Here is a 26,715-nt window from a genome sequence, read left to right on the forward strand (position 1 = left end):
ACATTAGTACCCAAACTTAAGCCCGCAGACCGCGCGTCACATCCAGCTAGTATATATATATATATTTAGAATACAGTATATTATTATTTTTTTATGTAAACAAATAGGAAAAAATCCAAGCTAAAAAATAAGTAGTGTTTCGCTAAATACCCTGAATGTGTAAAGTTTTCCGTTTTGGAAAAAGTTTGAGAAACACTGTACATTATATTAACAATAATAATGTTGTCGTAAGATTAGGAAGATAAAATGCTTGCAGTGTGAACGCGTCTTTACGGGGAAAATAACAAGGGAGAGAAGAAAGCTGAAAATTTAGTTGATATGACAAGCTGACCTGCGCAAAGTGAGTTTCTGTGTTGTCGCGTCTAGCCAGCCATGTAAACGAATGACAATGTCATTAGAATGACAAGGCTGACATTGGGCCTTCGGTGACCTGTTAGCTCAAACAGTTTGGCCAGTGTTTAGAGAGGGGAGAGGGCACATTCCACGTTGACCAATGCATCTTTAGGCTAATAGTTTGTCTGACAGTGTCTCTGCTAGAGTGCTTGGCTATTGTATTGATTCTGCGCTCTGGTACGGGCCGCATAGTGTACCAGATTATTATATGAATATTCCTATATCTATATGCTAAGGTATCCATATTTATAGAGGTCACTCAATTTAACGATTATAATTCATAATCATACAACGTCTCAATGTATTAAAACAAAACATTTATTATTCCCTGTAGCCAATATAGTCACACTAATTAATTACTATACTAATTACTACAGTTATCAAAATAATACACTTTGTACAAAATTATATTGAGCATCTAAGTCAGTAATTCCCAAGGTGATCTATATAGACCCCCAGGGGTCTACGGAAGTGAACAAATAAATTGGGGGTCTATGACCAGTAAATGGGGGTCTACGATAGTGGATCTCATTTAAGCATGTCGAGACTTTAAATTTCGTTTCCCATTAATGATTTGTACTGTAACTAATCCTGTGAATTTTAACTCTGTTAGTTGAATGAATTTTTTTTTATTTTTGAATTTTAACATCTTTTTTTTAAATAGCTAAATTGTGTCTACATGAAAGTACTATTGCACTTGACCGAGTCTGAAAAGAACTGTAGAAAGTAAAGCGTTCGTTATTAGAAATTTGGCTTCATTCCTTCCAAACAAGCCGTTTCATGTGTGCTTTTTATGTAACAAAGTTTTAAGTCGCTATGAAACCATCTAAGCTGGAACATCGAGACAATGCCAACACGATAAAATAGATTGAGATTTGAAATACTTCCTAACATTTTTAATTCAGAATATTGCCACAGTAGAAACAATATTTGATTAAACATCGCAAAAATAGAAGAGATTTGTGAGCGGCTTACAATAATTTACTTAGGCCCATGGGCGTAGCCAGGGGGGGGTTCTTGGGGTTCAAACCCCCCCCGAAATGAAATCCCCCCCCCGCAGGGGGGGGGGAACGGAATTAAGTGACTGATTTTTGCTTTCATTTTATTTATTTTAGGTGAGATTTTAATACTAAATCATCACTTACCACAGCACAGCCGAGGCAGTTTTGAGTTAAAAACCCTCTACCAGGGGGTTTTGAGTTTAAATCCCCCTACCAGGAAGTTTTGAGATTTAAAAAAAAAACCCTATCAGGGGGTTTTGAGATACAAATCCCTCTACCAGGGGGCTTTGAGTTTAAAACCCCCTACAGGGGGTTTTGAATTTTAAACCCCCTACCAGAGGTTTTTGCCGTTTAATCACCCTCTTCTATAAAACAAAACAAAAAAAAATGCAAACAACAATCCCCAAATTCCAACAGCACAGTTGAGGAAGATTTTGATTTTAAAACCCCATCCAAAATTTACGATAACCCCATCTTCAATATAAAAAAAAGCAAATTACACACTCAAAATTCTATGAGCGTAGCCAAAGGGGTTTTGAGTTTAACCCCCCTCCCCCTTCCAGTTGGGGTTTGAAGCTAAAAAGTACCTCTTCAATATAAAAAAAAAGCAAATTACACACTATAAAATCTATGAGCGTAGCCAAAGGGGGTTTTGAGTTTAAATCCCCCTCCTCCAGATGGCTTTTTCTTTAAAGTTAAAAACCCCTCCAGATGGTTTTGAGTTTAAAATTCCCCTACAGAGCGTTTAGAGTTGAAAACCTCTCTCTTCAATATTATTTTAAAGCAAACTACAGTCACCAAATTATATGATCGTAGCTAAATGGGGTTTTGAATTAAAAACAAAACAAAAAAAAACTCCAGAAATTTCTTAGTTTAAAACCCCTCAACAGATGATTTGACGAAAAAACTTTCCTTATCGATATAAAATCTAAAGCGAAATACAGGCATGTAATTCCAAGAGCGTAGTCAAGAAAGGTTACAAATTTCTACCAGTGGCTTGGGCTCCATTAATTAAGTGTGAATAGTCTTCTGCCGAAATTGAAAATCATTAAATGTGTCTCAACAAAGATGGCTAAGACAGATTTTAGGAGTCAGTCATAGAGATCGGGTCTAAATCAAAGAAATCATATGCCGAACTGGGAGTCGAATCCTTAGTAAGGTTGTGACAGAGCGTCGCATGAGGTTTTGCGGGACATGTTTTCCGACAAAATGAATTACGCAAAATAAGAGTTGCGGAAACAGCTTGCCGGAAAATGCGTCGAACGGCGCGAGAGGGTCTAAGTCAGTAAGAATAGCACATTAGGTTTTTGAAATAAAACTTTTTAATAGCAAGATAATGCACTGTAGATACCTCAGAATATGCATTTTGTTGGCTTTGAATACCAGAAATAGTGCTCGGCGGCGGGGCTTCGCCCCGCGCTGGGGGAGCGCTGCGAACTCCCCCAGACCCCCTTGCTAGCAAGGGCGGGGAGTCTACAATAAACAATAAACGTCTTCCGAAAGGGTCAGAATGTAATAAAGATTAATTATGTACACAAACACACACACATATATATATATAATTCTTTTTCGCGGGGGGGGGGGAAGTCGGGGGGGGGGGCAAAACCCTCCCCGAAAAAAATCCTGGCTACGCCCATGCTTAGGCCTATATCAAACTCCAGAAAACTGCACACTATAGGCACAAAATTGACTTTGCCAAACATTGGAGAAGTTTGAAAACCTGTTTTACACATTCCTATATCTGGTATCATGATCAAAATTTCTCTTTGCAAGAATACATTTCAAAGGTGTAATGGTAAGATGAATTAGGACACTGAAAGGTTCTTATGTAATTACTTGCAAACAAAAAACTGGGCAAGTTAACCTTTGCCCTATAATATGTTTTAATTATCATATTTTCGTTTTGTTATGAAACAAGAAATCCAGAAAGATCTGCTCTTTGCCTGAACTGCTCTTTGCCTGAACTGCTCTTTGCCTGAACTGCTCTTTGCCTGAAACTTTGATCAATAGCTCCTTCACAAATATGTATGATAGTTGTCGAAAGACTTAAGTTTGACACTATTTTTTTTCTGAGTTCCTGGGTGCTAAAAATCCTATTTTAAAACAAACAAACAAAAATAAGCGGGAATTGGATATGGCCTATTGGACAGTCTTATTTCATACATTTAATAAGGTAAACTTGCAACTACAAGGTGATAACTTAAATTTGATTAAAACGAAGACATAATCTCGGTGTTTCTTGGTGGATTGAAGTAATGAAGCTTACATTAGACGGGATGAATTTTACACAGTTTTCAAATTTAAAACAGTCAAGCATCATCTAATCGAGAAGTTATAATATTAACCCTAAGTAAAACGAAACCCAATATTGAAATTTTATTATCAAACTTGCCCACCAATATTTTTTTGTTTGGTCGATTCATGTAAAAACAAACAAAAAAAAGTTCCCCTGTGAGGGCTCAGGGTAGATGAAGTAAACGTCATCTGCTTCTGTGGCCGCGGGTGTCATGTGTCCAGATCAACGACCAACCACCTTTACTTTTCCCCAACTAATGTCGTGTAACCCATTAGAACTGGGTGGACTCTGAAAGTCATTTCATGTAATACATATTACATTTTAATTTAATCAATTAATATATATGGCCTAGAAATCAGCGAGAAAAACACATTAGAAGATGATGAATTTTCCAAAAAAATGCAGGGGTCGACCGAAGACTGGAAAACATGGCGAGGGGTTTATGAGGCAAAAAAAGTTTGGGAACCACTGATCTAAGTAGTAGATACACTTTTTTTTTCAAGATGAAGGATGTGTTTTAAAAGTTAGGATCTAGAATTATAATTGCATAACTTTTTTGGCGGATCTATGGTTATCTGCCTTTTATTTATTTTTTTTGGAATTAATTCTATTATTCCCAAAAGTCTTTTTAGATATTTATTTCATTTTTGTTTTGTTATATTTAGACAAAACATGAAGTTTTTATTTTCCTCTTTTTATTGACGGAAGAAAAATCAACTAAAAAGGAACTGACAAGGAAAATAGCTATTAGTTAAAATTTGATCTATTTTAGGTCAAATACATTGCACATATTTACCACGAGAGATAAATCTAGAATCTAGATCTATTAGATTATTTATTATTGGCCGTTGAAAAACCCTTACACAGAAAAATTTTTTATTCCAATCTGCTACGATCCTCGGGTCTTACCCGTTTGATCGTCTTAAGAGCTGAGCCGAAGGCTCTTCGAGCTCTAAGTTTGTAAAAAAAAACAACCTGTTTGGACGCCAAACAGTAAAAAAAAAAAACCTGTGGGAACACAGTTCTGTTTGAGAGAGACCCGAGTCAATGTCTATGTAAAGCATTGCTGTTTCCAATGCCTTTGGCCCCGGACGCATGCTTGGCTGAACATGGCCGAAGGCCGAGGACACCGGGAGCCTCCGCCATTTTCCTTCGTAATACCATGCTAACTGTGGGGGACTCGCCATTTATGTAACGGTCCCTTGAGGAACAGCGCATGGATGTGTGACAGGTTTATGGGGACTCTTTTGCAACTCCGCCCGTGGAAGAGGTGGACTCTCGTCTACCCGTGGGCATCCCCACGGGAGTTATGTTTCGCCATTCATTTAGCCTAGTTGCCCCCTCAAGTAAACGTTTCCACCCGGGTGCCACGACGAGGCAGAACAGCATCCTGACCATGATGAGGTGCGACCAGGCCAATCAAACCTTTGGCCTACAGTTTTATAATGTTGCTACTTCAAAACAGTTAGGCATCTTTGTTAAGTTAATCTTCTGACTCTGAAGAAGATTAACTTAATTTTTAATCAATATTGTTTTTGTACAGTAGTTTCGCTGAACTTGTCAATAGTAGTCAAACTGAATTTCCATTAGATTGGATCAATAAAAATTATTTTATCTTATCTTAATTTAAAACGTTCTATGACCTGGTCTGTACATTGCATTACGTCAACATCTTCTGGTCTGATAGAAACAGATTTCATTTGGCATTTTCTAGGGCTGACGACAAAACGAAAAATGTCTCTCCTCTGGGATGGACATTTAAATCAAAAGGAAGGAATTAATTTGATACTGAATGTCGCGTGCCTTTTCTTCGATTAGCGATTTTTATCTGTGGCAGGAAAACTATAAATAGTTAGCTTTTAGTATATGCGGTAATTTTAAAAAGTTATGAGATTTTGTTTTGTGTGTGTTTGCTCTTTCTATAAAGCTCTGCAGTGTCAAAGTTTCTCAGCCCTTCTGTTTGTAGCCCTTTTTTTTTTGTTTTCATTTGTTTTGGAAACATTGAAGTGCAATCGAGCGTCCTTGACATTGCTTATCGTGAGACTCCCCTAGTAGCGCCTTCACTTTAAAGGGAGAGAGGAAGGGGAGAGAGGGCAGGGGGGAGAGAAAGAGGAGATAGCTGGAGGGAAGGAGAGGGTCGGAGAGAAAGAGAGCGCACTCCGCTACATCAACTGAATGACTTTCAAGGTCAGTCAAGGTCAACTTAATTTCAGATTTTGTGGGAGAGGATGTTGCCGCCATGTGGTACTTGACATTTTCAAAGCCCCCCGGTGGGCAGCGACACTCACTGCACTGCGCATCAATCTTCTCGTTTGTCCATGTCACTAGACACGTTGGTCAGCGAGATCTTAGCCAACGAAAACTGGGACACGAAGTGATCAATTCTTAATGATTTCCACACAACTCTGAACTTTTCCATGTTATTTATTGTTTCGTTAGTTCAATTTGTTTTTTTTTTGCGAGGGTGGGGTGGGGTGGGTGGATGGTTAGTTACTCCTGTTATATTTTTATTCATACAAACTAAAATTAAAAAGAAAATTGTGTGTGAGTGTGTGTGTCAGAGAAGAGTAAGAGAGAGAGAAAGAAAAAAAAAGGGGGGGGGGGCTTGCCCAAAGCTTTTTTTCCGTCTTATTTTTTGGTTGCAATCACGTAGTTAATGCACGAAACGTTGTGCGTGTGTGTGTGCTGCTCATTGGATGGCTGCATGGTCGCGTGGTGCACTGTCGTCATGAAGGTTTTGAGTTTGAACCCAGACATCCCCCCTTTTCGTCTTGCATGAGGTTTTGGCTAGATGCCGCTATAACGTAAAATAAAAAAAAAAGCATTTTATCTGAAAGAAAATACGAAACAAACAAAAGTTCAACTTTTCCCCGCCCATTTCTTTGCAGGCGTAAAACATTTTACACATCAGTCATTAATGGTTGGTGCGAGCCCTTATCATAGCTGCAGAGTTTAAAGGACAGACTCAGTTCCAGTAACCTTTTTATTTCTCGCTCAATTCTGCGGCCTTCCTGCCTGAGCACTGCGTTGTTATATCACAATTATGGAAGATTGTAGAGAAAGGGTGATGCCCTAAGCTACGACCCCCTTGGCCATATTTGACCCATGATGCAGTGCTGTCCGGCCCCTTCGAAACCTCCGTCCACAGAACATAATTAAGCCGCGGAGGATTTCTTCGTAGAACTCTGATGTTCTCGTCTTGTGCTGCGGGTCACGACACGTTTGTCTAAAAAATTTTCTGGGCCCAAGGCCGAAAAAAAGGCTTGGCATCTCTTACAAGGAAAGGGCTTAGAGAGAAGAAAAGAGACTTTTAAAAAAATAAAAATACTTGCATAAGCTAAAGAGTTATATGCAAACAATTGTGACATAATGACAAAAACACTTGGCAATATTCTACGAATTCCAAAGTTATGCAACAATTTGTGACATAACGACACTTTAAATCTTCTACAACTTTGGTTTAAAAAAAAAAAAAAAGACAACCGCAATAATCTTGGCTAATTATCAAAACGACATTCTGCATCAGTAACGACAACTCTTGCTTGTAAACGTTAAATGAGTTATCTCCAGCATGGAACTGAGTATAAATGTCAGCAATTAGATTTAGAGACTTTCTGTGGCGGTCTGAAGTGATACTCTTCAATGTATGACACTTAATGCCCTCCATTGAGACAACATTGTGTTATCCTTAACAAAATGTTTTGTTTTAGTTACCATTTTTCTCCATTACCAGTAGCCTACAAATGGGAAAAGCCCATACACGAAACGTTGGGCGTGTGTGTTCTACTCATTGGATGGCTCATCTTTATGCCCACATCTTTAGGCTTTCTCTCTTTATGTTCTTCTTTCTACTTTCTCCCCTTTATGCCCACTCTTTACCTTCTCTTCTTTATGCCTCCTCTCCTCGTCATCCTCTTTATACTCTTCTTTATGTTCTACTCTTTATGCCCTCTATTTACGTTCACCTCTATATGCCCCCTCTCTACGTTCACCTCTATATGCCCCCTCTCTACGTTCACCTCTATATGCCCCCTCTCTACGTTCACCTCTATATGCCCCCTCTCTACGTTCACCTCTATATGCCCCCTCTCTACGTTTTTCCCCTCTATATTGTCCTGTTTACGTTCCCTCATTACGTTCTTCTCTTTATACACACTCTTTAATTTCTCCTCTTTATGCGCTTTCCTTGTTATGGTTCTCCTCGTTTCTGAGATCGCTTCTAGCCACACATTATTGACAAATTCAAATATCACATCTATAAATCCCCTCAAATAGTTCATAATCGCCCATTATTTTGATAAGGTCTATTAGACGTTTGTAAATTGCCACATGTTATAGTAACCAACTTCCTTAAATTTATAATATACAACTTTTGAAAAAACACGTTTAAAATTGAGTTATACATATTTGCATACGAATATGCTTTTTTTTTTTGTACTCTTTCAGAAAACAGAAAGTAGCCGCTGCACCTATTTCTGTTATATTACAATATATCCATAGTCATGCTATAAATTGGAATCCCCTGGTACTTGACCAGATGACCAAATTGTGTTTTCGTAAGAGTGAATTTGAGCTTTCTTTTTTTTTTCTCTTTTTTTTTAGGACATAGTAGTAAACGAAGTGGACCACAATCAACCATGTCTGAACTGTGGAGACCACTGCCCGGGCTATGTGGCACACGACTGGAGGTCAGTGAATTTAATACATATCAGTACTGAAATATATGTCTGTCTTAAATCACATCAACACCACCCCCTTGGCCCTCTCTACTAACTGTCCCAACTCATTCATTAATAATTCACTGACTTTGGGACGTTAAAATGTAAAGTTATACTCAATTTCTACTTGACGTCTACTTGGAATAATTAAACACTTCAAAAAACAACTGAAAGTTGTCTACAATAATGAATCGTTGTTCGGATCATTCTGAAAACAGCCAAAAGATGTCTAAAAGATTGAAACAATTTTTGGGATCATTTTAACTAGCAAAATATATTTAAAAAATACATTTTTTTAAAGAAACAAAAAAGCTTATCTAAGGAAAAGAACTTCGCACTTACAGCTATACCTATCAAAAATGTAGAAATTCGACATCAAACAAAATAAATAATAACTAATAATCAATCGACTAATTGACTTTTTTTTTTTTTAAATTGATTCTTTTTTTGTTAGGTACACTAAATAATTGTTTACAGTTTCAACGTGATCCGAGAGTGGGTCTGGGAGAAATAACGTGTACAAGTATCTATGGGGACCAAACTTAGTTAGATCAACCTGTGAATACTGATGGATTAAGTTCCCTTGCTGATATCGAACAAAAGAAATTATTAGTTGATAATTGGTTACTTTTTAAAATTGGTTCATATCTTGTCTTTGCCAATAAATAAGTGTGCGGAGTTTCAACTTGATCCGAGACTGGGTGCAGGAGAAATAACATGTGCTATATTTTTTACAAGAAAGACAGAGTTGATATAAGCTTTGTAAAAACATTCCTAAACTTTGTTTAAAATATTATGCCAATGTTTGGAACCTTCTAGAAAAAACTCTTATATCTGTCTGTAATACTGTATCATTGTTTGGAACCTTCTAGAAACATCTCTCATATGTGTCTGTAATACTGTATCATTGTTTGGAACCTTCTAGAAACATCTCTCATATCTGTCTGTAATACTGTATCATTTTTTGGAACCTTCTAGAAACATCTCTCATATCTGTCTGTAATACTGTATCATTGTTTGGAACCCTTCTAGAAACATCTCTCATATCTGTCTGTAATACTGTATCATTGTTTGGAACCTTCTAGAAACATCTGTCATTTCTGTCTGTAATACTGTATCATTGTTTGGAACCTTCTAGAAACATCTCTCATATCTGTCTGTAATACTGTATCATTGTATGGAACATTCTAGAAACATCTCTCATATCTGTCTGTAATACTGTATCATTGTTTGGAACCTTCTAGAAACATCTCTCTTTTCTGTCTGTAATACTGTATCATTGTTTGGAACATTCTAGAAACATCTCTTCTAAGTTCTGTCTGTAATACTGTATCATTTTTTGGAACATTCTAGAAACATCTCTTCTAAGTTCTGTCTGTAATACTGTATCATTGTTTGGAACCTTCTAGAAACATCTCTTCTAAGTTCTGTCTGTAATACTGTATCATTGTTTGGAACCTTCTAGAAACATCTCTCTTTTCTGTCTGTAATACTGTATCATTGTTTGGAACATTCTAGAAACATCTCTTCTAAGTTCTGTCTGTAATACTGTATCATTGTTTGGAACATTCTAGAAACATCTCTTCTAAGTTCTGTCTGTAATACTGTATCATTGTTTGGAACCTTCTAGAAACATCTCTTTTAAGTTCTGTCTGTAATACTGTATCATTGTTTGGAACCTTCTAGAAACATCTCTCTTTTCTGTCTGTAATACTGTATCATTGTTTGGAACCTTCTAGAAACATCTCTTCTAAGTTCTGTCTGTAATACTGTATCATTGTTTGGAACCTTCTAGAAACATCTGCATCCACTGCAAGTGTTTACGGGAAGAGCACGACATCTTCAACGAGAACTTTGTCAACATCAGAGACCGCCTGGGCTGGAAGCGAGACGACGGCCCTGAGAAGTCAGTCTCCAAAGAGAAGACCCTGAGTGAGGGCTACACTTGGGTGCCGGCTAACCTCAGCAGCAAAAAGGTGAGTTCCGCTGTCTCTGCCTGCAGGCTTGAAGGTCGAGGTCTGCTTCTGCTATGGTATCTTCAGGACCGGATTTAAGGAAAGGTAGGAGGGGGCTACTGGCCAGTGGCCTCCAATTACTTAAATCCGGCCCTAGGTATCTTATATATTTATACATTTTAAAATTCCCTCAGAAATAAAGAATATAACGTCTTGACACAAGCCTACTGCAGGACTGCAACGGATGGGAGCGGGTAGGGTTCAAACCTTTATGATGGCAGTCCAAATCGAATACCACATACTAGACAGCCATCTTTTCTTTTTTTTCCTTATCTTATTTAATGTTATTAAATACAGACGTTCCCTGAAAGGCAGGGCTGTTGTTTTACACGAAGTCAATTTGATTTGAAACTGCTTGCCGCAGATACTGTTAAGTGTTGTAATGAGTAGGTCATGGCTATAAACACTGTTATATAATAACACTGTTATATATTGTTTAGCTGGTTGTTAGATCTAGTTGAATGTAGTGCAGATGATGTTGATTCTTTGTAGATCTAAATGTTATCCGCGAGTTCTTTAACATACAGCTCACCACAGGATAAACGGTATAAAATTAGATAGTCCAGCCTTTTAAACTAGATCTAGATCTAAAAATTAAATCATATGTTACATAGGTTAGGGTTGAAAAAAAATACTTTACTTCTTTTAACTACTTCACAAAACAACGCCTTGATCCAACTTTCTAAAAAGATTTCACAATTTTTGTAGTGTTAAAATATCTCCATGCCCAGTCTAGATTTAGTATATACTAGACATATGTTACCCGCGACCCGCGGGTCTTTATTTGCGCATTACTGTTGATATAGTCACTGAGAGTGTTTTGTAAACAATTAAACGAAATAATAATGTAATAAGTAAAGCGAATGTGTCAATGTAAAAATAGTGTGAATGAAGCTATGAAATCAAAATAGCTAATAGGCTTAAATCCATTTTTTCAAATTAAAACATTTGCTTGTAGGCCTACATATATTTGATTAAAATTTGAGATGAATATACTAAATTTTGTATGTTCATGTGTATAAAGTATAAAGTAGATCTTGAGGTAGACGTAGATCTAAATCTACACTAATTTAGAGTTCTGTGCTGCGCATGCGTGAACTTTTTTTCATGAATGAATATAGGCCTATCTCAACACGGCTACGCAGCTTTAGCGAACAGCGAACGAATGTATTAGAAATGCTTTAGAAAAACAAATTTGAATGTTAATTTGATTAAAATATCAAATGAATGGACAATAATTAGTATGTTTATGTGTTAAAGCATAAAACTATCTTTGCGAAAAGAAGTTTTATCATCTTAGAGTTCAGTAAGAGTTTTAGACCTAGGCCTAGGAATAGACTCAGACCTCAGAAGAGAGATGTGTTAATGTGTAACCATTTGGTAATGTCTAATGAAAGAATGTTCGCCAGGAAATCTGTAGATATCAGGAACTAATTTATGTAAAAAATGCTTTTGGATAATCTAGTGGATTGGATTTAGATGTATGTTAAACGTAGCTAATGATCCTTTCACGTTATTTCTGTTTAGCTACGAAAATAAAATTAGTTTTGAGAAAATGGGTTTACCCGAAGGAAGTCGATACATTCTTATCTATTAAAAACGAAAAGAGCGATAGCTTTGTTAAATGAATGGGATTATAAAGTGAATAATTAAACGAAATAATGTTTAGTACGCGATTCATGAATGAATATAGATCTAGGCCTATCTCAACTCGGCTTCGCAGATTTCGTAAACAAATATAGCTTTGGAAAACCAAATTTGAATGTTTATTTGATCAAAATATGAAATGAATGGACTTTAATTAATATGTTTATGTGTTAAAGTATAAAACTATCTGTGCGAAGAGAAGTTTTATCATCTTAGAGTTGAATTAGAGTTTTAGATCTAGGGATGGGATTGTAAAGTAAACAATTAAACGAATTAATATTTAGTACGCGATTCATTACTGAATTGTCTAATGAAAGAATGTTCGTCAGGAAATCTGTAATCACAGATATAAGGAACTAATTAATGTAAAAAATGCTTTTGAAACACAAAATTGAAGGTTAATTTTATTATATAATGAAATCAATGGATCTTCTTTTGTCTTTTCGTGTGTCAAAGTAAAAAACTATCTGCGCAAAGTGTATTTCTTAAAATTAGATCTAGGTCTAAATCCTTTCTATCTTTTCTCATGTCAACATTGTAGGCATGGCCTAGATCCATAAAATACTATAGCTGTAATAGAGTCGGACAACTTTATTTTTTTTTGAGGGTCTTACATTTGTTTCAGGGCTACAATACATTCACTAAGGTCTAAGTTGGTACCCAAGGAACATTCCTGCCTAGTTTTATCAAGATTGGTCAAGCGGTTTTGATGTCTATAAGTAACATACATACATACATACATACCCCTCACATTCTACTTTATAATATTGTTACAAATGAGCAGTGATAGGCAGAGGTCAACGTATGACCCCGGCGAGATGACACAGCAGCTAGTGTTCCCTGGAATCTACATGTACAAACAAAGACAGGATGTGACGTGTCCACACGTGTTGTTCCAGGGGACGAACAGATCTAAGTAGGGGGACAGTTACTAATGAACAGTGACAGATAAAGGTCACTACGTGTGACCCCGACTTGATGACACTGCAGCGAGTGTTTTCTGGAATCTACGTGTATAAATAAAGACAGGATGTGACGTTTCCTGACATGTTATTTCAGAGGATACTAGACGTGTTTGTGCAACTTTGGACAAGCGATTAGGGACTCTATATAAGCCAGAGAGTTAATGTGAAAGTCAGTCGTATGGAGTCGTGAGTGAGCCGTTACAGTCGATACAGACTATGTAAGACGTGTGCGGCTCTGTGGAAGAGAAATGTGTACGACTCGATGCAAGTTAACTAGGGTAGAGTTAAGTGGAGTGGACTACTGTCGTTAAAGTCTATACAGCGAACTACAGTGGACTTGAGCCGTTACAGTCGATACAGTCGATGTAAGATGTGTGCGGCTCTGATTCGGTAGACTTGAGTACGACTTGGTTCAGCTTTGGGAGACCTGGAGCGACACTGGGAAGTGTGTCGTTGGTCTGTTCTGTGGAATACGGCTCGAGGAAAGTTGAGAAGGGATGAATTGCAACGAAGTGAAGAGATGAATTGCAACGAAGTATAGCTAACTGTAAACTGACAGATATTGTACAGTCTTCTACGCTACATGTTACAGTAACGAATTGTTAGAGTTAATAGTCATTAAAGTTATATGAAACTGAAAGTTTAGTCGTCAAGTTCTTTGCTGTGTTTTTATTTGTGTGCCAACTAATACATCTAGCCAGAAAATTCAGAAATACGTAACAATTGGTGTCAGAAGTGGGATCTTTCTGGCTAGCATGTGTTCCATCAAACTTCTTAATGAACTTGACATGAAAGAACTTAGACAAGAGCTTCGAGAAAGAGGTCTACAGCTTAACGGAAATAAGGAAACGCTAACAGCACGTCTCAGACAAGCCCTGTTGGAGGAAGATGAGAATCCAGACACTTGCCAATTTGAAATCAAACCTAATACGATGGAGCTCCTGAGAACTTTGCAATACAAAATGAACTCGGTGAAAGAGAGCATTAAGGAGATAGAATCAGAAATCAACACCAGATTTTCTTTATTTAACCAGTTGATCAAAGCCATGAATGAGAATGAACAAATAGCTACCACGCCCAACAAGACAGAAGAACAAACAGATACGATAAAAGATCAAACTAGAATCATTATGAACGAGCTGCTGAACACCCAGCAGTATCAGATTGAGTCGACAGATGAAAGAGCTACACCACTGATGAACAACGAACAATTGTCCAACCAAGAATGTGGCGATACAGACAATTACGATAAAGATGCTGGTGATGGCTGTGCTGTCTGTGACTGTGATAGTAAACCAAACGAATGTGGCTCACAAGAAATGAAAAGAGACGGTAGCTGTTACTATTTCAACGAAAAGCAGAATGAGACCGCTGAAGAAACAATAGAAGAGACCTATAGTTTGACCGAAGCTTTAGCTATAGATAAACATGATATGAGTACCTCAACCAGCCAAACAGATCAAGACAACGTTGGGTCTGCGTCCAAGCCTGTTGCTGTGGGCCTTAAAGACTTCTGTCTTCTATCTGCCAGTGTCTACGAGAGGAACTCGAAGCTTGATTACTGCACTGATGCGTTTGAAAAGAACTGTACGTACGTAGCTATGCAAGAAGACTGTGAATGCCAAGAAATACACCAACAAGCTCTAGACTTAACAGAAGCTTGTACAGCTATCAAGGTAGGCGCGAGAAGCCCTGGTGATAGTCAAGGAATTACAATAGAAACTGATGCTGAAGTTGATGGACCTTTGCACGTTGAATGTTATCAACCTGCCCCACAGTCGAGTCCTCCAGACTCGGATGAAGGTGATGACGTGTTTGACAACTTGCCTTCAAGTGGACTTGCAGATCATTCGCAAAGCACCCATCGAAGAATAATGCTGAAGCAACTTGTTAGATCTACAGTCTTGATGACTACAGCTATGAAATACAATGCCTTCCTATGTGCTAAGTCGCTGCCATCAGCATTGATCGACAGGAAAGCAAGACAACGACAACGACATCAACGCAACCAAAGAAATATCAAATTGAGGAGGCGGAGAAAGCGACATATGCAGAGTGCAACGTGGATGGCTCCAACAAGATCAAGATACAAACCCACCCCTTCTCCCACTGATAGACCCCCACCTGCATTTATGAAACTCCATAGCCCATGTTGTTAGAAAACAAGCCCACCACTTCTCCCACTGATAGACCCCCACCTGCACTGATGAAACTCCACAGCCCATGTTTTTAGAAAGATTCTGTCCGGAACCATCAGACCAAAGAAGAAAGCCTTACGAATCAGTTGAAAGTGTGAAGCCACTAATGAATAATCTAAGAACATTCCTCATGAGAATAGGTTGATGAAGTATGACAGAGGTTTTAGAAGAACGCTAATTAAGTCAGAAGCAAGAAGGACAGAAAAGAAGTAGTTCAAGATGTCAGAACTGTAGTGAGTAACCATCTGTGACAGAACTGTACAAGAAGATCAACCCAACAGGCATCGTACAAACCCAAAGTCAGTTGCTGTTGTAAGAAGAACATGTGAATATTGCTGTACTGTAATGAACCTGGTCATCTCTGAAGAAGCTCTGGAAAAAGCCTAACCCATCTGTAAAAAGATGCTTGAAAATGTAAAACTCAGCCAGTGAAGCACGAACTCGTTAGAATGCTGATGAATTTTCTCGACAAGAGTGCCCAATGTCGTCATCTGAAGGTCGATGTTTCCATACCAAGATTGATGAAAACATTTGTGAGGAACTGCTGAAAAATGAGGATTTGGCTCCCATTCTTCTATGGAAAGAAGATGGACAACTGCCAGATTGAAAGAACATCTCTGAGAAGGGGGCAACCACCAAAGCTTCCTAATTGATCGTCGATCGATTTCATCAGTATCGTGATGAAGTAGAATCTGTTCGGGACGAACAGATCTAAGAAGGGGGCAGTGTTACAAATGAGCAGTGATAGGCAGAGGTCAACGTATGACCCCGGCGAGATGACACAGCAGCTAGTGTTCCCTGGAATCTACATGTACAAACAAAGACAGGATGTGACGTGTCCACACGTGTTGTTCCAGGGGACGAACAGATCTAAGTAGGGGGACAGTTACTAATGAACAGTGACAGATAAAGGTCACTACGTGTGACCCCGACTTGATGACACTGCAGCGAGTGTTTTCTGGAATCTACGTGTATAAATAAAGACAGGATGTGACGTTTCCTGACATGTTATTTCAGAGGATACTAGACGTGTTTGTGCAACTTTGGACAAGCGATTAGGGACTCTATATAAGCCAGAGAGTTAATGTGAAAGTCAGTCGTATGGAGTCGTGAGTGAGCCGTTACAGTCGATACAGACTATGTAAGACGTGTGCGGCTCTGTGGAAGAGAAATGTGTACGACTCGATGCAAGTTAACTAGGGTAGAGTTAAGTGGAGTGGACTACTGTCGTTAAAGTCTATACAGCGAACTACAGTGGACTTGAGCCGTTACAGTCGATACAGTCGATGTAAGATGTGTGCGGCTCTGATTCGGTAGACTTGAGTACGACTTGGTTCAGCTTTGGGAGACCTGGAGCGACACTGGGAAGTGTGTCGTTGGTCTGTTCTGTGGAATACGGCTCGAGGAAAGTTGAGAAGGGATGAATTGCAACGAAGTGAAGAGATGAATTGCAACGAAGTATAGCTAACTGTAAACTGACAGATATTGTACAGTCTTCTACGCTACATGTTACAGTAACGAATTGTTAGAGTTAATAGTCATTAAAGTTATATGAAACTGAAAGTTTAGTCGTCAAGTTCTTTGCTGTGTTTTTATTTGTGTGCCAACTAATACATCTAGCCAGAAAATTCAGAAATACGTAACAATATAGATAAGTCTATGGTCACACCGCTACACTCTAAGCCCATTAATTTACAGTGTTATGTACTTAGTTAGAGAGTATGTTAGTTTCTGTAGACAAATATATTGTGTATTGTTTTGAGCGACGGTAAAAGTAGTGACGTAGTAAGACAGACGAATGACGTAGTAGACAAGGCGAACAAGAAGAGCAACATGGCGATATTGTAGAAGTGGGTTGTTTCGTATGATAGATGGATAAATAGCAACGTTTAAGAATACAAGACAAGACTTCCCAGTGATAAATAAATGTGTCATTTTACAACAGTAAAAAGTCTTTATCAGGTGTATTGTTTACCTGTAATGTTCTGTGGCTAATTCGGACTAATTATTGTGGGAAGCATGAAAGTAGCGCTATATAAAAGCTATAATAATATAATAATAATAATTAATGAAATAAAAGTGAAGTCACACAAGATAATAGCCCATAACAACAGTCACTCATTATACATACGAATTCACATTATCCCTCATTATGCCCAAACATTTTTCATCAGATTCGGAAGCACTTAAAAAAAAAAAAGACAAATTTCCATAAAATATCACATTCTTTATTCCTGGGCTCTATCCTTCCCAGCTCCTTCTCACGCCATCATTTCCGGATCCTGGTCAGACGATTTGCTCTGTTCTACTGGGAAAAGAAAAAACCTAGATGTACTTGTATATAATGAGTAGAAATGTAAATGTCCTCAAGAATTCATCTCGATATTTTTCGGAAAAATGGACTTGTCATTCAGGAGAATATCGAGATTTCCTATAGTTAACACAAGAGAGTTATTCAAGGGGAAGTCACTGCTATTTGTTCGAGTAATATTACGGTCCTTGTCACGTGCAGTACGTCTCGGGTAGAGTGAGAGGAGAGAGAGAGAGAGAGATGGAATGGGGTGTACGGAATGGTGAGAGGGGGGGGGGTGAGGAGGTTGAGACGTGATTGAGGGCAGAAGACGTTAGTTCATCCCCGGTGCTCCATGAATAATCTCCAGGCTGTATCTTTGTGTTGCCTTATCTTCTTGGTAGATCTGAAACATACAAAGATGTCAATGGGCTTTCTGTTAAGCATTGAGACAGTGCAGTACAAAGAAAGACTAAAGAGAGAGAGAGAGAGGAGAGAGAGAGAGAGAGAGAGAGAGAGAGAGAGTGCCTGAGTGAGTTTGATTGATGCTGTATAAAAAACAAACACACGAGAAAGTCCTTGTTTTTACTGTAAAGGCATTTCCGGTCTATGGCTTCATTATGCGCGCATGAACCGATCAAAAAAAAGCTCCTTCAGGAACCAAAAAAAAAAAAAAATGACAGAGGTCTAGATACAAGGTCAAGGTAAAACGCGTAGTTCAAGGCCAGGACGCTTTAAAATGCGTTCGACATTTCCAGATCACGTCCACAGAGGTGCGATCCTGTCCTGATAAATGATAATTCATTATAGGACCTTCATTAAGAAATTAGAACAATTGTACATTTAATGTCTTACGTCGATCTTGTCTGTTTGAGAAATATATTTTAGAGAAAGTATAAATACAAGAGAAGACAATAAGAGAGGTCAGTCAATAAGTTTCAAGCATCATGAATCATCAAAATAAAATTGTGTATGGTGTTTTAATTATTGAATTATTTCTACTTGGAGAATCAAAGTGTATTGTTTCATATATAAAGACTTTCGGTCTATTTTTACCTAAACTTTGATTCTCCAGCGTACTTTGTAGCAGGGCCGGTCCTACAGATTGCGGGGCCCTATGCGAAACGGATTTCGGGGGGCCTACTCGGGGTTAAGGATAATAAGTGAAAATTAAGATTTTGTATTAGAAAATAAATTCGTCTTTGCATTTTATTCATTCTTTACTAAGTACAAAATCACTGTCAAATTTAAATTATCTTTACGAGATATTAGTTTACCAAATAAAAAATGCCGATACACATTCAGATCTGCTTTCTACTAGCAAAATATCGCTTTTATTTTTTTTTAAGAGGTTGAGATAGATTTAGAACTATATTCGCTCGGGGCCTATGAAAGTGCGGGGTCCATTGCGGCCGCATAGGTTGCAGTGGCCTAAGACCGGCCCTGCTTTGTAGCTAGGGTAATCTGATATAACTTCTATATGGCAGTATTCGAATCCACTAGGTAATACCATTGTCATCGTTCACCTAGTCCTCAAACCGTTGGGGCGTAAGCCGAGACCATGCGTTATAGAAGGCCTCAGCACTGACACGCGACGTCACAACCTATGGGCAGTGGAGACCAATAGCTCGCTAACACGTCGTACAGACCTGTGACGTGGCAACGAGCTATTGGTCTTCTCAGTGCCCACAAGTTGCGACTTTACAGGCCGGTCTTCAGGCGTTCTATGACGATTGGTCTCGCTTAAATACTGTTCTCCCTGTCTTTTGGCTTGAACAGAATCTCTTTCAAAGATAAGCCCGCCTCTTTCAAAGATAAGCCCGCCTCTTTCAAAGATAAGCCCGCCTCTTTCAAAGATAAGCCCTTGTTCATTCTTTAATATTGTCTTCCCAACGCTTTCTTAGTCCGCATCTTCCTTTTTTTTTTTGTATTAACTCTGTCTGTCTGGTACATTTTTTTTTTTGGATTTTTGCACAAGTTATTTCTCCTACACCCATTCTTGGACAAAGTTAAAACTTAAGGCCATTGTAACTGGATATATAAACAAATACCTGGGTGGGTTGCCTATGACAGTATACTTATCCGTACACCAGTATACGAAACCGTCTTTTAAACTTAATTGCTTTGGTCGTTAACTCTTTCTCTCCGTAATTATTTTCCAAGTTCCAATGGAATTATTCATTTCGCTCATTTTGTGTTTCACTACCCTGTTATGATTAAACTTCAAAAACTTTTTTTGTATGTAAACAGGAAATGTTCTATTAGGTTTATAATTATAGAAGAAGGCATGCTCTTTTTATAGAACAAAAAGTAAAGTTTATAAAACCAAAAATTAATTTAATTTAATGGGGTCAAATCAACGTTGGTATCGTCAGTTAGGAGTGAAAGAATTAATTATCTTCTTGAAACACAAATCTTTAAAAGTTTTTTGTTTGCGCGATCCCTCTGTGTCTGGGCGAATGGCTACGCCTCTGATTAAATAGGCTAATAAAGTAGCTCCCTCCCCCCTTCCCATAAAAAAAAAGGTAGAGGAGACTTTTGCTTCTTTGGTGGGCATGGTCTTATTACTCAGAAGTCACGTGTAACAGGTGTTTAGTGTTCCAGACGTTTGTGTGTATACACTTTGAGTTCACAGCCAACGTTAACGAGTGATTCTTTGCTTTGGTTCGAGCCACCTTTTGGATTTGAGCTCGTTCTCGACATAACATTCTCTCTCTTCTCCCTTTCTCTGTCTCGCTATGTCTCTGCCTCTCTCTCTTCTCCCTTTCTCTGTCTCGCTATTTCTCTGCCTCTCTCTCTCTCTCTTCTCCCTTTCTCTGCCTATCTCGCTATGTCTCTGTCTCTCTCTCTTTCTTCTCCCTTTCTCTGTCTATCTCGCTATGACTCTGCCTCTCTCTCTCTTCTCCCTTTCTCTGTCTCTGTCTCTCTCTCTTTCTTCCCCTTTCTCTGTATCGCTATGTCTCTGCTTCTCTCTCTTACTTCTCCCTTTCTCTGCCTCGCTATGTCTCTGCCTCTCTCTCTTTCTTCCCCTTTTTCTGTCTCGCTATGTCTCTGCCTCTCTCTCTCTCTCTTTCTTCTCCCTTTCTCTGCCTCGCTATGTCTCTGTCTCTCTCTCTCTCTCTTTCTTCCCCTTTCTCTTTATCGCTATGTCTCTGCCTCTCTCTCTTGCTTCTCCCTTTCTCTGCCTCGCTATGTCTCTGTCTCTCTCTCTTTCTTCCCCTTTCTCTTTATCGCTATGTCTCTGCCTCTCTCTCTTGCTTCTCCCTTTCTCTGCCTCGCTATGTCTCTGCCTCTCTCTCTCTCTTTCTTCTCCCTTTCTCTGTCTCGCTATGTCTCTGCCCCTCTCTCTCTCTCTTTCTTCTCCTTTTCTCTGTCTCGCTATGTCTCTGCCTCTCTCTCTCTCTCTTTCTTCTCCCTTTCTCTGCCTCGCTATGTCTCTGCCTCTCTCTCTTTCTTCCCCTTTCTCTGTCTCGCTATGTCTCTGCCTCTCTTTGCTTCTCCCTTTCTCTGTCTCGCTATGTCTCTGCCCCTCTCTCTCTCTCTTTCTTCTCCCTTTCTCTGTCTCGCTATGTCTCTGCCTCTCTCTCTCTTTCTTCTCCCTTTCTCTGCCTCGCTATGTCTCTGCCTCTATCTCTTTCTTCCCCTTTCTCTCTCTCGCTATGTCTCTGCCTCTCTCTCTCTTTCTTCTCCCTTTCTCTGTCTCGCTATGTCTCTGCCTCTCTCTCTCTCTTTCTTCTCCCTTTCTCTGTCTCGCTATGTCTCTGCCTCTCTCTCTCTTTCTTCTCCCTTTCTCTGCCTCGCTATGTCTCTGCCTCTATCTCTTTCTTCCCCTTTCTCTCTCTCGCTATGTCTCTGCCTCTCTCTCTCTTTCTTCTCCCTTTCTCTGTCTCGCTATGTCTCTGCCTCTATCTCTCTCTTTCTTCTCCCTTTCTCTCTCTCGCTATGTCTCTGCCTCTCTCTCTCTTTCTTCTCCCTTTCTCTGCCTCGCTATGTCTCTGCCTCTCTCTCTTTCTTCCCCTTTCTCTGTCTCGCTATGTCTCTGCCTCTCTCTCTCTTTCTTCTCCCTTTCTCTGCCTCGCTATGTCTCTGCCTCTCTCTCTCTCTTTCTTCTCCCTTCTCTGTCTCGCTATGTCTCTGCCTCTCTCTCTTTCTTCTCCCTTTCTCTGCCTCGCTATGTCTCTGCCTCTCTCTCTCTCTTTCTTCCCTCTTTCTCTGTCTCGCTATGTCTCTGCCGCTCTCTCTTTCTTCCCCTTTCTCTGTCTCGCTATATCTCTGCCTCTCTCTCTCTTTCTTCTCCCTTTCTGTCTCTCTGTCTCGCTATGTCTCTGCCTCTCTCTCTCTTTCTTCTCCCTTTCTCTCTCTGTCTCTGCCTCTCGTTCTTTCTATAATGGCACTCAATCATCAATCGTAAACAAACAACATTTAGCCACGTGATAATATTGCTAAAACAACGAACAAAAAAACTGTCACGTGACAGCCTGTGTGTATTACGTAATTTGTATGGAAGAGATAGAGAACCACGTGGCTAAATGTTGTTTGATTACGATTGGTGAATGAGGTCCATTGTGTCTCTTTCCCTCTTTCTTTCTTTTCTCTTTGTTTTCCTGTCTTTTTCTTTCTCTATCTTTCTTTTTCTCTTTCATCTTTTTCTCTCTCTTTTCCCCTCACACACACACAGATCTGTACGTGCAGAAGCCCGACATAACAACGGTACTTTGTGGTAAGGTGTGTGGATAGTGACATGTTTGTTGGGGGCTTTCTACCATCCCCGCCAGTGCATTAAGCTCGGTCCCTGGGCACCCCAATGGGGGGTTCTTTTTTTGCTTCCTCATTGGCCTAGTGGGAGGCGCGGTGGCTGAGCGGTAAAACGCTTGACTTCCGAACCGGAGGGTTCCGAGTTCGAATCCTAGTGAAGACTGGGATTTTTTATTTTAGGGCAGAGTCCACCCAGCTCTAATGGGTACCTGACACTAGTTGAATTGGGGGAAAAGTAAAGGCGGTTGGTCGTTGTGCTGGCCACATGACACCTTCGTTCACTGTAGGCCACAGAAACAGATGACCTTTACTTTTTTTTTACTTTTATTGGTCTAATCGTCTCCTCAAACGCCCATTGCCATCCACGGTGAGGCTTAGAAGCGTTACCCGGGGGGGGGGGGTAACGTATCTTCAGAGTCTCTTGACCTGTAAGGGAGGCACTACGTCGAGTCGAACAGCAGATTTTTTTGCTACGGAACTACGGGAAGAGCAGTCTTTCCTGTCCTGTGGCCAATGGAAGTCCATCACAAGTCTCTGTATCCGTCCATGTTGTGCGCTGAATAGTGCGCTGGCGTGGGACAGTTTTATGACACTATAAAGGGGGACTATTCCAGATTCTTAAAAACTTCTTAATTTAATATGTGACGTTGCTTCTGTGTGACCGTCAGTACGATTTTGTATTATGCTTCCAATGACAGAACACCGAGCGTGGCCGAGGATATTTGAATTGGTAAATAAGGAACTGGATTATTGTTTATAAATATGCATTGCACAATAAACCAAACTGAGATCATAAAATGAATCAACATCAAGCTCCAAATTTACATATTTTATATTGATAATGCGCAGTCGTCATCTTTAAAAATGGTCATTTATCAAATTTCAGAATGTCTATATATAGTTTATAGTTTGGTGCATCCGGTTTTCAAAATACTTGAATTGTTAGTAAGCTATTTTCTTTCAACAGTCAAATGATAAATAAAAAGAATCTGGTGCACTCTTTAGAATGTAATTATTTCGGATCTACATTAACCCCATAATATCAAAACAATAGGTGAAACATTATCTGAAGAATTCCTTTTGGATAAATAGATCAGAATTATGAAAATAGCGTTTGGTCTTAGTTTTGTTCAAGCTATATGTTTGATATAAGATTAGTTTTGTTCATACTATGTGTTTTGAAATAAGAATAGTCTTGTTCTTGCTATATACTTGATATTATATTTTTTTTTTCATACTATATGTTTGATCCTAGAATGGAGGTAAACGACGGCTGTACTGGCTAGATAATACCCTCGTTAAACATTGTTCACAAAATATTCCACCATTTCACTCCTCTTTTCATTATGTACAAGAATTTCCCGTTGATTGACATAAACGAGTGTGAAACTGACTAGAAAGAACAAAAAATTAGCTTCTGTACCGAATAAGCTTATTAATGACTACTCAATATTGTCTCTGACGCCAGCGTACCGTCCTAATAGAAACCAACTGTATCCTCCCCAGGGTATTGGGGAATATCCAAGAGAACTAACTTGAAATACACCTGTGCTGACCTTATTAAACTCTCAAGATGTTAGACTTGCTTAGGCTAACCATACAACCCATTTTTTTCCCGACAAAGCTTATATCGACTCACTCTGTCTGTTTGTCTGTCTGTGTGTCTGTCTGGTAAAATTTTTTGTGCACGTAATTTCTTCTACACCCGTTCTCGGCTCAAGTTGAAATTTTACACAAAACATGAATCAATCAAAATTAATTATTGGTAAATATTTATTTTGTTTGGTATAAATTAAGGGGAATAAATTAAACCTATTGAGACATGTGGCTGTATATATAGAGCTATTCCCCTTAATACATTTTTACACCACTTCCCATTCTCAGATCAAGTTGAAATTTTGCACAATTAGTTATAGACGAGGTTGTGATGGCTGAGTGGTAAAGCGCTCGGCTTTTGAACCTGCGGTCCTGGGTTCGAATCTCGGTGAAGACTGGGATTTTGAATTTCGGAATTTTAAGGGCGCCCCTAAGTCCACCCAACTCTAATGGGTACCTGACTAGTTAGGGAAAGTAAAAGCGGTTGGTCGTTGTGCTGGCCACTTGACACACTGCTCGTTAACCCTTGGCCAAAGAAACAGATGACCTTAAATCATCTTCCCTATAGATAGTCAGGTCTGAAAGGGGAACTTTACTTTATCTTTGCTTGTTGATCCCAAACTGTATCAGGTAACAAAACTCCAAGAACAGATTCTCAAAAATTGTCCTTTTTTTATGGCTTGTTGAAATTTTTAAACAATTTTTTAAACTTTTCAAATATGTTCCCGCTCTTACGTTGTCAAAATATAGATCTTTTTTTTTTAGCCACTCGTTTTCCAGAAAAGAATATTTTGTTTTAAATTAACCTTTTTTTTTACAAAAATTATAACTGCTATCTATCCTTTGCTCTCTAAATAGTCTCACGGGAAAGACTCTTTAAAAAATCAAAAATGTATTTTGGCGAAAATTCAAGAACATTTTTAGAACATATTATTGTTTATAGATTAAATGCTTACATTTGATTAAAAAGTAATTACTGTAAACATTTGAATCATCTTAGAAAACAAACTGTTGAGAGAGTCTGGGGTCTAAATAAAGTCACTTCAAGTATTTACATTGGAAATACGACGCAAATGAAAGGAAGTAGATCTTATTTTGTTTTCACTTTAAAAAATTGAGTTTGGTGATTGAAAATCTTCTTTGAGTCTATGTCAGCAAGTCCACACTGTTTAACCAAAGGGAGATGACTTCTGTTTCACGCAATGTTTGTATTAGATTACCTTCCCTTGGCGCTAAGTTAAGACATTCTACTAGTGGTGAATGGATAAAGTATTTTCTTCGACCTTGGAGATCAAGGACGAGTATTTTTCGATATCTTTCTTTGTGCAAGGCAAGAGGATCCCAGAACGAGGCTGAATTCTGCTAGAGAGATATCAAGTATTAAGTTGAGACTTCTGTGGGACATGGTATTAAGACTTGTGTGCTCGGGTCTCTCTCTCTCTCTCTCTCTCTCATACACACAACCAAACATACAATCAACACTCATAAATAGATCTCTGTGCTCTGTAGGTACACGGACACACTACCAAACATACAATCAACACTCATACATAGATCTCTGTGCTCAGTAGGCACACGGACATACGACCGAACCCTTAATGGAATTCTTTATATCCATCGTTCAACGTCATACCCTTATATCCCATTCTTCTACTCACACGTATCTTTTATTTATATATCAAAGTCTTATATTCGCACGTAAGTTTTATTTGTATAACCTAATCTGCTATTTGCAGGTAACTTTTACATTAATCTGCTATTCGCATGTAACTTTTATCTTTATATCCTAGTCTGCTATACACAAGTAACTTTTATCGATATCTCCTAGTCTGCCAATCGCACGCAGCGTATATCCTAATCTGCTATTTACATGTAACCTTTACCTTTATATTCTAGCCTGCTATATTCACGCGTAACTTTTAACTTTTTTTTTCATAGTCGACTATTTGCACATAACTTTTATCTTTATATCCTAGTCTGCTATTCGCACGTTACTTTGTCCCCCCCCCCCCTCCCCATATCCCTTTTCTGTCCCCCCCCCCCCCCACCACGTTTTTGTTGCTAAAAGTTTTCCCCCCTACAGCTGACACCAATTGCCTCCCCTAGACCAAAAAAAAAAGCCTCTTCAAATAAACAAGTGCTTGTACCTCAATCTGAGAGGAGGAGGAGGGAGGGAGAAGGGGTCAGAGGATATTTAAACGTTTCCTAAACAAATATTTATGATTTATGAGGAGCGTTTTTAAAAAAAAATAAAATTGATAACTTCCACGTTAGCTTACGATTGAGTCGATGACTTCTAGTGAAATATAAAATGAAGCTTTAAGAGCTGAAACAAATTATGAAATAAACATGAGATGTAGGCCTACTATACAATAACCGCAGCACTAAGGTACCAAGGTTTTAAAGAGAAGAACGCGATGAATTTTGAACTTCAGGAATTTTTGGGGAGCCTCTGGGTCCACTTAACTTTTATAAAATCCTGACTTTAGTTGTGGAAAAAAAAAGCGGTTGGTCGTTGTGCTGGCCACATGACACCCTGCTCATTAACCGTTGGCCCAATAAACAGATGACCTTAACATCATTTGTCCTATAGAGCTCATGGTCTGAAAGGGGAACTTACTATAATACAAAAGCAATAGTATATTAATATGATATGATAACATATGCTATTTTATAATAACGGTAACAACTTAGGGGCGTTTAGTACACAATGAAGTCCTACCGTTGTGATCTTTCAAGGAAGTGCCTTTGATAAGGTAATGTAGTGAGCTTAATTGATAGGTAGCACCAGGTAGCACTAGGAAGCACCAGGTAAGAACAGGACTACCGGATAGCTCTTTT

At 38.8% G+C, this 26,715-nt stretch overlaps 1 protein-coding gene across 4 annotated transcripts in view; it reads left to right on the top strand.

Moving 5' to 3' along the window:
* LOC106053814 (four and a half LIM domains protein 2-like) overlaps positions 1–26,715 on the top strand; it is a 176,410-nt gene that overhangs the window by 85,685 nt on the left and 64,010 nt on the right. For all 4 annotated transcript variants that reach the window (XM_056032851.1, XM_056032847.1, XM_056032848.1 and 1 more), the window contains 2 exons: positions 8,293–8,378; positions 10,204–10,384. In XM_056032851.1, coding sequence (XP_055888826.1) covers positions 8,293–8,378; positions 10,204–10,384 — 267 coding nt within the window. The remainder of the gene's footprint in view (positions 1–8,292; positions 8,379–10,203; positions 10,385–26,715) is intronic.

Source organism: Biomphalaria glabrata, chromosome 6, assembly GCF_947242115.1.
Source record: "Biomphalaria glabrata chromosome 6, xgBioGlab47.1, whole genome shotgun sequence".
NCBI lineage: Eukaryota > Metazoa > Mollusca > Gastropoda > Planorbidae > Biomphalaria > Biomphalaria glabrata.